The 12,901-nt window shown below is 37.8% G+C and overlaps 1 protein-coding gene across 9 annotated transcripts in view; it reads right to left on the bottom strand.

Moving 5' to 3' along the window:
* LOC113544721 (cAMP-specific 3',5'-cyclic phosphodiesterase 4D) overlaps positions 1–12,901 on the bottom strand; it is a 182,396-nt gene that overhangs the window by 91,464 nt on the left and 78,031 nt on the right. The window contains exon 1 of one of the 9 annotated variants that reach the window (XM_026943643.3): positions 4,329–5,291. The exons of 7 other annotated variants lie outside the window; for them this stretch is intronic. In XM_026943643.3, the coding sequence (XP_026799444.3) occupies positions 4,329–4,612 (284 nt within the window). In that variant the 5' untranslated portion in view covers positions 4,613–5,291. Of the gene's footprint in view, positions 1–4,328; positions 5,292–12,901 lie in introns of those variants that run through there. One more of the 9 variants, XM_026943641.3, reaches the window with a different exon arrangement.

Here is a 12,901-nt window from a genome sequence, read left to right as displayed (position 1 = left end):
TTACTCCTTGTCATTTAGTGGTAATCCATAATTATAAGTGAATGACATTTTAGCTAATGTAAAATTTGATTCCTAAGTAAAATTCTTGATAGAGTCTTTAGTTAGATTATTACCAAATAGCGTCAGGTGGCGGCTACTCAGGTCTTTTTGCAAGCAGGTTGTGTATGCATCTCTTTTTTTGGTTACAAATACTAAAGGGGTCTATAATTTTGTCCCATATCAGTCTTATTATTCACTGAGATCTAAGTTTCTCAGGCCTAATAGTTTCACTGTTGAGCTACTGATAGATATTACATTTTAACTAGCGCTGTCAAAATTAATGTGTTAATTTTTGCGATTAATTTGAAATATTTAACGTGTTAAAAAATTTATTCAATTAACGCAGCTATGTTTTGTTCACTTCCTTTGGCAGCTGACCTATGACCTATGACTTGGGACTAATCATGGATAAGGTCAAGGAAGCGGAAAGTTTCACTTTAAAAAGTTGCCCGACGAATCTTTGGAGAAAACAAAAGGAATACACAGTGGGAAAAGCCCAATTTAATTACCACAGAAGTAATTCGTCTATGACATATCACCTCAAAGCAAAACAACTTAGCGAAACTATCTCTACAGGGCCTCAGCAATCTATATTACAGGAGTGCGGTACTCATGGGCGAATAACGAAACCTGTAAGTGAGAAGGTAACTAATGCTTTGGCTAACTGAATAGTTAAAAACTGCCACCCAATTAACGTAGTAGAAGATGACGGACTGAGAGAAATCATTTGAATTTCATCAGGAGACACCTATTATAATCTGCCCCCGAGAGAAACCATCGTGTCAAGAACACACACTTTCTGCTGAACACTCAGCAGAATCTTTCCTTCTTCTTTTTTTCATATTTGCATGGACTATTGTGGACCTCTCTGAAATTCAACTGGCACTTGAATATGGAACGCATTTTTCTTGTTACTTTTCATTTATATTAGTGCATATAAGAAATTATTGCCTTCAAAGCTAATTTTAATGGCCTTGATAGTTTGGAAATTCAACTGGCACTTTAACATATAGGCCTGGGTTTTGTTATTATTCCTATTTCAACCTGACATTCAGTTTTGAGGGACTTGATGGTTTTCCTGGAAATCTGTTCCAAGTTAAAAAAAAAAAAAAAAAGATGCTATTAAACAATATTATTTGAATTTAAATATACTTCCTTTGTATTTTAATTCTGTGATTTTACATTTAAATTTCCATTATTACAAGTTTCAGTCTTAAGAAGAAGAAAAAAGCGATTAATCACGATTAATCACAACAAACTGTGCGATTAATTAGTTAATTTTTTTTTTTAATCGATCGACAGTCCTAATTATAACCCTCCCATCTAATATCACCACTACGTCAAATATATTGTACATACGTCAAATATTGACTTATTGAACCTAGTTACTGATGTACACTGATCTATTTATTGGTCTACATACATATCGATTTACTAGCCTATAATTAAATAACACAAAGTAAAATATGTTTAGCACTGTGTTCCACATGGGAGAACTACAGCACCCTTAGCAACGCTATTCTCGCATCCTTGCTAGACAAAAATGACCAATGAGGGCCGGAGTGATAACGAATATACCCGGGCAGTAAGCAGTGAAATTGAGAATGCAGAATGCTAATGAGGCACACCGTTGAGAGAGAGCACCTGAGACGTGGATGAATGAGGCAACGCGTTGTGAAGGGAATGGTACCATTCAGGCTGGCTGTGAGATGCGAGAAGGAATATTTCGCTAGCTGCAGCTGGCCACTTTCATATTGAAATGAGTGTGATTCGACAAAAAAAGAGAGCCTTTCACACTCTCTCCTGGATATTTAAAGCAAATACGAGCCCCGTCCTGGCATGCTGTATTCCCTCTCTTAGCCTACATCTACAGCAGCTCGTCCATTAATTCCTCACGTTTTATTATCATGCAATGTTTTATTATTACTTTATTTTTAAGATCCACAAGTGATATATTGCTCATATCATTGCATAATCTGAATAGCTGGTGGGACGCAATGAAACAACGACACTATAATAATTACATAATCCAATATCAGTATATCACAGTCTCTGTTCACGCCATTTCAAAGAGAATGATATTACAGTATATGGAGCAGGGGTAGTGCAACTATTAAAAGGTTTTTTTTCTGTTTTGTTTTGTTTTATTTTTGGGACACCTTTTGTGAAATACCACAATTTGAACAGTATTATTATTTTTGATATCCTTAAACATCAGACTACATTCCCTATATACCAATTTAACAACGTTTTAAACTTCTTTGCCTGAGTTATAACCCTCTAACCACAGAGAGAGAGTTTGTGGAAGTCTGTCTATCTCGCAGATTACATGGATCCTCATGTCCGCAAATAGTGCACAAAGAGCATCGGCCAATTCAGGAAGACCTGTCAGCATGATTTACTGGCAATTTCAGGCTGCCAGTGAATACAGGCACTCAAACATGATGTTATTAAAACTCCAAGATCAACAGTGATGGCTCTTCCTACACAAACAACACAGCCAGCTCTGAAAGAACCACGAACAAACTCCCTGCTAGCCTCAATGGCAGTCCAGGATCCTGTCCATCTGAAATATCTTATGACATGTTGGCTTGTTTGTATGAAGTGAAGTTTATGAAATGAAATGTGATTTACGAATCAGCAGAATTAGTTCATTAAAGCGTGTTTTGGAAAGCAGTTTCACAGAAAGATGCAAGCACCAGATGCCTTGCGCGATGACTACAAGCCATGTGTCGGGTCTGTCTCAATCTAGGCTTGAGTCATGCACACTAAGCCAACCAAATGTCTTTTTTTTTTTTCTCTCTATATGCGCAGAATGTGCTCTAACCGCAATGCAATGCTGCTAAGAGTTTGCTGGTCAGGGACGTTACCTGTGCAGAATGAGGCGACATTAAGCAGTGGATTTTATGACAGAACAGGACAGATAAAACAAGGGGGCGGTTGTCAAACAGTAGCAGTGAACCTCTCCCTCCAGCTGGCAGAACTGTTTGCTTCTCATTACTGCTCTGTTTACTTAGACTGACTAAAGCAGTCACCTTCATCCTCTACCGTCCACAGCGCAGTGCATTAGTAGGAGCAAAATAGCAGAAAATTTCTGTATTATTATCTTTATCATCACTGTACCGTATCCCATATCCGCGATCAGAAATATCTCTATGTACCTGTGGTCGTGTTTACTTCCTTTCATTAGATGTGCTCTATGAATCTGACATGAAGAAAGAGTGCTAATTCATGTTCATGTTCTGTGATATTATGTGGTTATCTAAGCATGAGGTCAGTAAATAGTAGTTCAGTGAAACACATGTGCTTTTCCCTCAAGGACTCTTCTGCACCATGTTGTCTTTAGAGCTTGCAAGGATGTTAAAAAAAACATGCAAATGAAATAGAAAGTATGATTCTGTCATCTTCCTCATTGTACAAATAACAAACTACTCTGATTTTATCCGAAAGAGTGAATATTTCTTTTTTTTGTCCATCAGCTAGTATACCAAAAATTGTGGCGATATCATCTGCATATCAAACAACGTCCTAAGTGCAAACAAAAGAAGAACAACACTTATTTCCAGTCACGCTCTCTGCCCTTGAGAGCAAATTCAAGTTAGGAGCCACTCTAGGGCATTCTATTAACATTTAGCCTGCTCATTATCAGTTTTTCTCATTTGACAGTACCAACAATAAATAATTCCAAAAATGTCAAATGTGTTTGTGTAAAGGTTGTGTCATTTCTTTATAATTTAGCTCTGGGAAAAAAAACCTGCTTCATTCACCTCTCAAATCCTACATTGCTCAGTTTTCAGATTTTTTTTTTTTCTTCAAAATAAATATTCATGTCTGAACAAAGATGTTGCGATAACAAATGGACTTAAACACATACGTATTGCCAAACATCCCTACAAATCAGAAGCATTAATTCTAAATTATAGATTATGCAGCTGGATGGAACTGAAACCGGATGTCAGCAGTCTAGCATCTGATCTAAAAAAAATTAAGTAATTAAACTGAGGCAGAAAAAAATTAACATGCAGTTGTTCCGAATTTGAAATCATCCAAGAGTGTAAACAGAAGCCTCAATGACCACTACAGTAACTCATGCTCTGTGATAGGTCATAAAGAATAATCATGGTGATGATGGGTAAATATAGTACTTATTTAAATAACAGAGGAACACAAAAGAGAAACTAATCAAATAGAGACGGACAGGCCAGTAATCAGCTCATAAATACAGGACTCCATCGAGACCAGTGGTTGAACCTGGGATTTCAAGAGAATTGAGGTTTCTAATACTTTACCATGTGTGGGCTACAGTGAAGCGCCGCTGTTTGTGGATGTTATTGTTTATTAACATGCGCCGTAACAGTCGAGGAGAGTTGCGCGGTGACAGCGTAGTTGGGGATAGCCGTGGAGACATTGAAGATGGGGACTTCCTTCCACGGGGACGCCGAGGTCGCTCCTGTTGAAGCAGGTTTTCCCTCAGTATCCGCACTAGGTCCTCATTGAGTCCTGCCTGGTCCCCTTGGTGGAGCTGCTTAACAGGCACCGCCAGGGTGTCCTGATTGCCTCCTGGTTGAGCCATCACAGAGTTAGATGGTGATACCCCAAACACCACACCAAGACTTGAAGAAATAAAAGAAGTAGGTACTGTCCCAGAGTAGAAAAAGAAGTCTGGAGTCCAACACTTATCCAGGCTTATCCAGTCAGACTTGCGTGTTTTCCCCTCTCTGTCAACATCCTTGCGAAATTCTCTCCTCAAGGATTATGCAGCCAAAGCTCTAGCACCAACGCATGAACTGAAGGGCTAGTGAGAGTATCCACACTGTGCAAGTGGAGAGAGCAAGGGAGGAGGTTTTAGAGGAGAGAGGAGGGGGCTGGAGGAAATCACTTGTCAGCTGTACTGACAATAAACAAAGCCAAAGGCATATTATGCTGGTTATTCAATAAACCAGCCTCTCCCAGCAGCAGTGGAAAGGCTTCCGCTTGTAAATACATCAGAGGCTATGTACCAATAGTGGCGAAGGTAACTTTCATCGCTGCTCTTTATTTATCCGTTCAGTCTATCTCTCTATGAGCTACAGCAAACAAGCAGGGCAAACAGAAACCTGAGCTGATGAAAAAGGAATTAACAGCCAACTAATTTTGGTGAGAGCTGCTGTCCACAATCGTTTATCTCGCTAAATGAAAGCCATAATAGATACGGTTATTTGCACAGCGAATAGCATTTCAGCATTGATCAAACAACGGTAACTGACACTGCAGGACAGCTGTATAACACAAACAAAGCAGTCCTCAACTACAAATTAAAACATTTTGTTTTCAAATTTCATCACCTTAATCACACATCCCAGGGCAAAGAACAGTGTAATAGATCCTCAAAGTCCCGGTATTATACATTTATTACCACTATTTATTCATGTCATGACTCATTGTTTTAACAGCAGCTGTAGCATTAGCGTCTTTACTTATTAATATAGCATTTGCTTGATTAGGACCAACGAAACATTACCTAAACTGAATTTGGCAAGACACGTTGAAGAGCAGATGGTGCTACAACACAGGATATGTCAGTATAGAGGAGCAGTTTGTTGTGGTGCAAACGTTGCTTCAAGCGTACTTTAGCAGACGTTTTGGCTATGATATGTGCTGCTTTTAACAGGTTTTGATTTTGAGCTTCTGTAACACACCCCAACATTTCACTGATTAAATGTCCATGTTTAACTACTTTCCCCTGCATTTTTAGACATTTTACTAAACTACTATTTACTACGCTGTGTTTATGGGTTTTCTTTGTGACATAAAGTTTTAAACTCTCAATTTTAGTAACTAGTGGAACTTCTTTAGGCACAGTGGTTAGAAAGCCAGTATAAAATATGTGTTTTAATTATATATTGAGTAAATTTGTTAAGAAAACATGCAATTTGAACAACAGATTGGCCAATCAAGGACACTCGGGATAAAGCCTCTAATAAGGATGATAATAAGGATAATGATGAAACCATACTAGCCTTCTCAGCAGAGACTACCACAGCTTCAATGCTGCAGCTGAAAATGTTCCAGGCTCTCCATCGAAGAATGCAGCCAGCGGCTCCCAAGTGGTGCAACAGAAAAGTGTTCGAGAGACTGCAAGGATAATACCACAGCTATCTTTGGCCGAGAGACAAGGGCACAAAATTGGCCGTGCTCACTGGGTGGAAGCGATGGCATGCTCTCTCTCACCATCATGGCTGTCTGTAAGCTCATGTATGTGGAAGAGGGCAGATAGCACTTTCTGCCGAGTCTGTTACACTACCCTTTTTTCGTTCATTTAGTTTACAAATTAATATTAGAAATATCAAAGACATATTTTGTGTGCTAATGTTTTGAAATGTTACTGGGAGTCACATTCAGACAAGCCAGATTTAAATTAATAGGGTACATCTTATTTTAGTCTTTTTCACTATAATGACATGCTGCAGTGGTTCACCAATAAGTGCACAAAATGTTTCCCCACCCCTCACCCATGTTGTGTCTCAGATCGCATACTTATGAACTATTCTAGACTGTTACTGAGTACTAACACTAACCAGTTTTTCTATTATAGTTAGTGTTTGAATTTTAAAAGTCTCTCATGTAGCCTTCAAACCTACCGAAAGGTCAGGATTTTTCTAGATTAGTAAATACTTTTGAAGATAAGGTCAGAGTTTTCAATTGAGATGCAGCCCATGACATCAGTCACGACGGCGGCGGAAAGTTTTAAAGCGAAATTGAGTTCGTCAGTGTGTTTAACATCGCTGAGCATAAAATTGCTAAACATTTTATAGTTCGACTAGGAAACCTGTCGGGCTGGGATGTTTTGGCTCTGACATGACATCTAATGAATATTTTTTTTAATACCAAAATTATGCACATCAGTATTCAGACCTCAGATCTAACTATCTAGACTTAAGCATTATTTAGAAGTTGCATGGGAATTGAGTGCATGGGGAAGAGTTTGTGTAAAAGAGTTTGTGTCTGAGTTACACACAATTCTGAACCTGGATGTTTTTCTTGTGTGACAAGCTGAAATTTATGTTTTCGGCTATAAATACACTTAAAAAAACCACTGAATGCCATTTAAGGTCATTATTAAATACATAAATATGATCGATAATTAATTAATAGTATCATCCAGCCAAAATGTGCAGTGAAAAAAAACATGTTAATTACAACTAGGATTATTCATGCAACAATATATTGGCAATATATTAGACACCTTTAAATGTTTATTTCAGTGCTTACCATCTTCTTATGCATATCTCATCAGACTAGGCTTTTTATTATTATTATTATTTTAAAATTATCTATTGCTTTTATGTTACATCATTTAACATTTGCAAGCAAAAAAAAAAAAGGCAAGTGTTTACACTCATTAAAGGTGGTGGTCTAGTTGCTATTTAAAAATGCCGTCTCAGACGCTCATGCTAAAAAAAAATAAATAAATAAAAAATCTGGCAATTTCAGAGATGTGATCTACACACAGGTGATTTGCACCCAGAAAATCGGCACTTGAACATGCACTTGAACATGCCTAAATTTCCCCACATAAATATTGTTGCAACTTTTGTACTTTGACTCTGAATACAGCTTTTATGGGGAGGTTTCATTGGGCTGTTTGTGTTGGTCCAATTTATGTGTGTGTGTGTGTGTGTGTCTATGTAATAGAACTACCTCATTAAAATCAAGTAAAAAAAAGTGTTTAGTTTGGATACTTTAAGCCATCACTAACAGGAAACAATTCAGCAAATGCTTACTGTTGCTACGTAACTTAACGCAGGACGATATGGCTAAAAGAACGCACACACACAAACACACACACACACACAAGACCCCTACGCTGCTCTATTAAAAACTATCACGTCAGACTATTACATTCAGTCGGCCTCCCACCTACTTAAAACATCTTCCCGCATGCCTGATTACACAGCCCAACCTCCTTTGAGTCTTAAAATCACACACACACGCTGACATTCACCTGTAGAATTTCCTGACACACATTCACTGGTGCTTCAAGAATTGGCATCCAGGCACTGAGGCAGAAATGCAGCACTGTTCATAAGCTCATTAGTGCAACATTTGTGGTCTTTAACAAACCTGAGATGGCCAGCATTGTTTGACAGCACTGATTTCTTTCATGGCAACCATTCACTGAAAACTACTCACGTTTATAGCATGTATATAGCCCTGGATCATTCTTATTAATATATCCAAAGTCAAGGGGTAATATTTATTTTAAGCAGCAGGTGCTTGTGATCATATATGCTGGTGGGGCAGGACATCATTAATAACGACACAGCCTCAAACAAAATTAAGTTTGCACTTAACTTATGCTATAGGCTACTATTTAATGGATTTGTAGAGTAACCCTGTAATAAGCAGCTAAGACTCAACAACATACAGACAAACAGAATGCGATTTAGCAGCCCGTTTTGAATGGTACATTTTGTTCAACTGTGTTAGATTCATAGCGTGTGCTCCTGTAGACATTAACTAGGGTTTACAGGTTTCAGCAAAAAAAAATTTCCAGCCCAACTACATCTCAAAAACAACACAAAAGTCCTGAAAGTAGTCCCAAATACATTGGGGCATTGGAAAAGGGAGACATAGTATTGTTAAACTAGCCCAATTTGGAAAACTGTCCTGTCTACTGCTCCACCCCAGAGCAAGAGACTGAGTGATTCATGCCCCAGTGGGCCTCTCTTAGCACTTACTGCAGGTCCTATTTTTCCAGAAATAATGCATAAATATGTAGAAATAACACTAAACAGGAGTTAAATGGGACAGTGAGCGTGCTGCATGGAGAGGTTTGCAAATTAACGCAACATCGGCTTCTGTCTGTCAAATAGCAACATTTTCTTAAAATCATTAATCACTCCAAAGAGGCAATTAGCATTTCATCAGAATTAAAAATGTATGGAGTGAATAAGCACTTTATGTTGAATGGCTGATATGCACTCACCAGCCACTAATGACCCCTGCTCATTCCCATTATTCAAACTACAATGTTTTTTCCCAAATCTTCAGCTGTCCAGTTGTACAGCTGACACTTGTACAGTTGCACACTTTAGCCTCAGCTTCCTGGTCTTGGCTGACTTTCCTGGAACTCGATGAACCTGGTCTTCTGCTGTTGTAGCCCATTATTTGAGTTGCCGTAGCCTTCTTATCAGCTTGAACCAGTTTGGCCATTCTCCTCTGACCTCTCTTAGCAGCAAGGCGTTTCCACTCACGGCACTGCCGATCACTGGATGTGTTGTTTTTCACGCCATTCTGCGTAAACTCTAGAGACTGCTGTGCATGAAAATCCTTGAAAATCCATAATTTCTGAAATACTCGAACCAACCAGTTGGCTACCACCAACAGCCAACCATGTTCAAGGTGACAAATGTGTACAGGTGTTCCTATTAATGTGGCTGGTGAGCGTAAGGCGAGGAGTTTAAAAGATTAATATTGTTTTGTTTGCTGAACATGAAATTTTGTTCGCAGGTTTTGCAACCGAATTGACTTCAAATGAATGAAATATTCCCAGTTCATCTGTAGATGCTCTGAAGCTAAGTAGCAGAAAACCTGGATCTGTGATCTGCATTGACATTTCTGATGCCTTTTAAAAGCTTGTTGCTATTAAATTGTTCGCATCCCTAACACAATACCTCGACTACAACACATTATTTTTCTTTGGCCTTTAATTGCAAGGACAATGACAATTAGCCTCAACAGTTTTTGCAACTATAGCCCCTGGAGTTATACCTCATTACACACTGACACCATTACTAACCTGAAAGTTAGCTGATGAGTTGTAATCGCGTACATTTTTTTGTGTTGCCATGTATGAAATCAGCAACATTTTCATTTCATTTTCCTATTTAATAGTTTTATTGTAATGTGGCAACATGAAATTGCCTCACGCCTCCAAAAAACATGCTGGTTGATGAACTGGCAACTCTAAATTGTCCCTAGGAGGGAATGATTGTGTGAATGTGTGTGTGCACGGTGCCCTACGGTGGACTAATGTTCCATCCAGGGTGCATTACCACTTATTGCCCAGTTTTCCTGGGATAGGCTCCTGAGCCACCGCAACCCTGAACGGGATAAATTGGCTACTGAAGATCCATACTCTTAGCTTAGGAATTCTTATGATTCTACTAAAAGCTCTTCTTCACAGCTGAATTCATATATTTTAAGAAAGAACTCTTAGCTAGAAAGTATTAGCTCCACTTGGTAGGATCTTGCGTCAGTATGTCAGACCCTGATTTTATTCGGAAGCCATTCATGTTAAAAAAAATTCTAATATCTGTCTCTTCTTTACTGTTAATAAAGGAGAAAGCACGAAAGCCTGAAGACAAATGTATTATATTAATATAGAGAAGTTTTCATGAACAATACTTCCAGAAAGCCAACCTCACCGTGTTTTGTTGCAGATAAATCAAATGTGTTAATTAGATTCTTGTAGATGATGATTAGTGGGATTATAAGTGATACGCTTTGACAGCTCTGGTGTTAAAAATAGAACAGAAAGAGCATGAAATGGAAACATACCAATCCTAGCAAGAATCTGTCTACAATATGCATAAACGACTGGTGTAGTAACTAAATGTTAATATTTACATTTAACGTAGCTGTAGCTTAGCCTCACGGCCCTAGCTAAACTGTATCATTCATGACCTATTTTGAATTGTACTGAAACTCCAGTGACACTAATAAGAAAGACATGTAGTTACGAGAGTGCAACTCAGTTACCGAGAGTCTGTAATAATTAAAGTATTGAATATAATTCTGAAAAGAATTCATATAAAAATGAAAATACAAATAGAAAAATCAACAATTTTGAAAATTCTCAAGAAAGATACACACCATAACGGTTATTATAATTATCCAATCTCCAGAGCGCAGGAACTGTAAGATGATATAAGCTATATTATAAGATCTAACTATATTATAAGACCTTTTTATTAGAAACAGAAGGGCCAAATGATGACTGATGAAAAAGTACAGAGTCGAGCTTACAGACTTCTAAGACAAGGTTCTAGAGACAGTAATGTTAGCAATATCTACTAATGATCTAAAAATGAATAATATCTACCACTGAAATGACAAAAGTGACAAGGACTGATACAATATTAGAAACATAATATCTGTGAAACGTTTGCAAAATTCTACGACTTCTAATTTGCATCTTAAACTCTATTACAAAAGGTAGAGAGGAAAATAATGCCTGGCATTTGCTTTTGTATTTCTGACAATACACATCATATAACTCTGAAAATGCTGATGTTTCAAATAACAAAGTTATCTAGAAAACAGTTCTTCAGAGTCCAATTGAAGCAGACTTGCTTATGCAAGCAATAGAGAGAACATTTATGCATGTCATTTCAATTCATAAGCATATTGCATATACAGATTAATCATGTCATGACAAGCCTGCAAAGTATCCTGGGTGAGAGAAAAGTAAACAGAGGGATATCACAGCTGACCTAATGCTTTGAAAAGATACGTCACAGCCAGAGAAGTGTTTATATACCTCACAAATAGAAAAGCGTTTGCTTTATATACACAGTACTTTATATACCATGGTAAATAAAAGGGATAATACAACGTAATTTGGATTTATTTGCAAAACCGTAATATGAAAAAAATAAATAAATAAAAAATTCACCGCTTTACTCTAATGTAGGTCTGTGTCTCCACCTAGTGTCTGAAATGTACAATTACCTTCCCAGACATGCCAAAATTGCACATTTCTCAATCATAAAATAATTCAAATTACTTCTCTACATAATCAAATGTGATGCTTTATTTCTCATGACGAACATCGTGCTCATTTACACATGCAAAGACCCAGGCTGCAGTTCCCTTCGCGGCCAACAGGGAACAGAAAACGATCAGGAATGTGTCATTTACATGTACAAGTAATTCACTGATGTGACACATATTACCTGATGGTAAGCCTGATTAAAAGGGCTCAGATTCAGTGCTTCTGGTACAGTAACTGTTCCCTAGTTGGTGGGTGGTGTGGGTGGTGTTTCTACTTTGAGTGTGGTGAAGCTGTGTAATGTAAGTGGGAGGGTTCAGCTACTGATTGACTCAGTACACTCGAAACCTTGTTGTGGTAGGTTCACCGCAGTTCAAGCAGAACCTTAACATTAGTTATCATAAAAAACAAAACTAGATAGATAGATAGACTTGTACAAATCAGTAAAAGCCACTGTTAGGCATTAAACACTGTTTGAGCTTGTGATCAAGAATCCTTCTCAGTTAAGAACGACTGATGTGGATGACTCACATCCCAGATTCCAGAAATTGCTGTGCGTTTCAAAGCAGGGCGTCATTTTATTTGAAAAGAGACTGATTGAATCTCAGAAGACATAAAAGCCTTGGCAGTTTGTTCATAATTATTAAGTACTATTCTGCAAGAAGGCTTTGTGGCTCAGTTATACACAGAGTGTGCAATTAGAGTGTGCCTTGACAGAGCACATTTCCATTAATTTCAGTAGTTTCTCAAGAACATTACAGTACATGTTGAGTAGAACAGTTCATAAAGTTCATTTTAATAACCATGTTTCAGAAAGTCATCGTCATATACAGTAAATGCCGGTCACTGTAAAATGAGGCTTTTCACTAACAGTTGCCAAAATAGCCTAGCTTCAGATTTCTTTGAACATAAAGGAGCTTTAGTATCTACAGATTTAGACTAAATGGATCTGCTTTCAAGTGGTCACGTTTCCTATACCAAGAGCAAAATCTAATAAAGCATGCACACAAAACAAAAGCAGAGCTATATAAAAACTCCAGAAAGCATTCTCTGGTGCCTTTATTTTTATTTATATTGAACAGAGTGCTGTGTTTGACACCAGCATAT

The sequence above is a fragment of the Pangasianodon hypophthalmus genome, chromosome 17 (genome assembly GCF_027358585.1).
Source record: "Pangasianodon hypophthalmus isolate fPanHyp1 chromosome 17, fPanHyp1.pri, whole genome shotgun sequence".
Lineage (NCBI taxonomy): Eukaryota > Metazoa > Chordata > Actinopteri > Siluriformes > Pangasiidae > Pangasianodon > Pangasianodon hypophthalmus.
The sequence above is the reverse complement of the archived record's forward strand: the minus strand, read 5'-3'. Positions and strand labels throughout refer to the sequence as shown.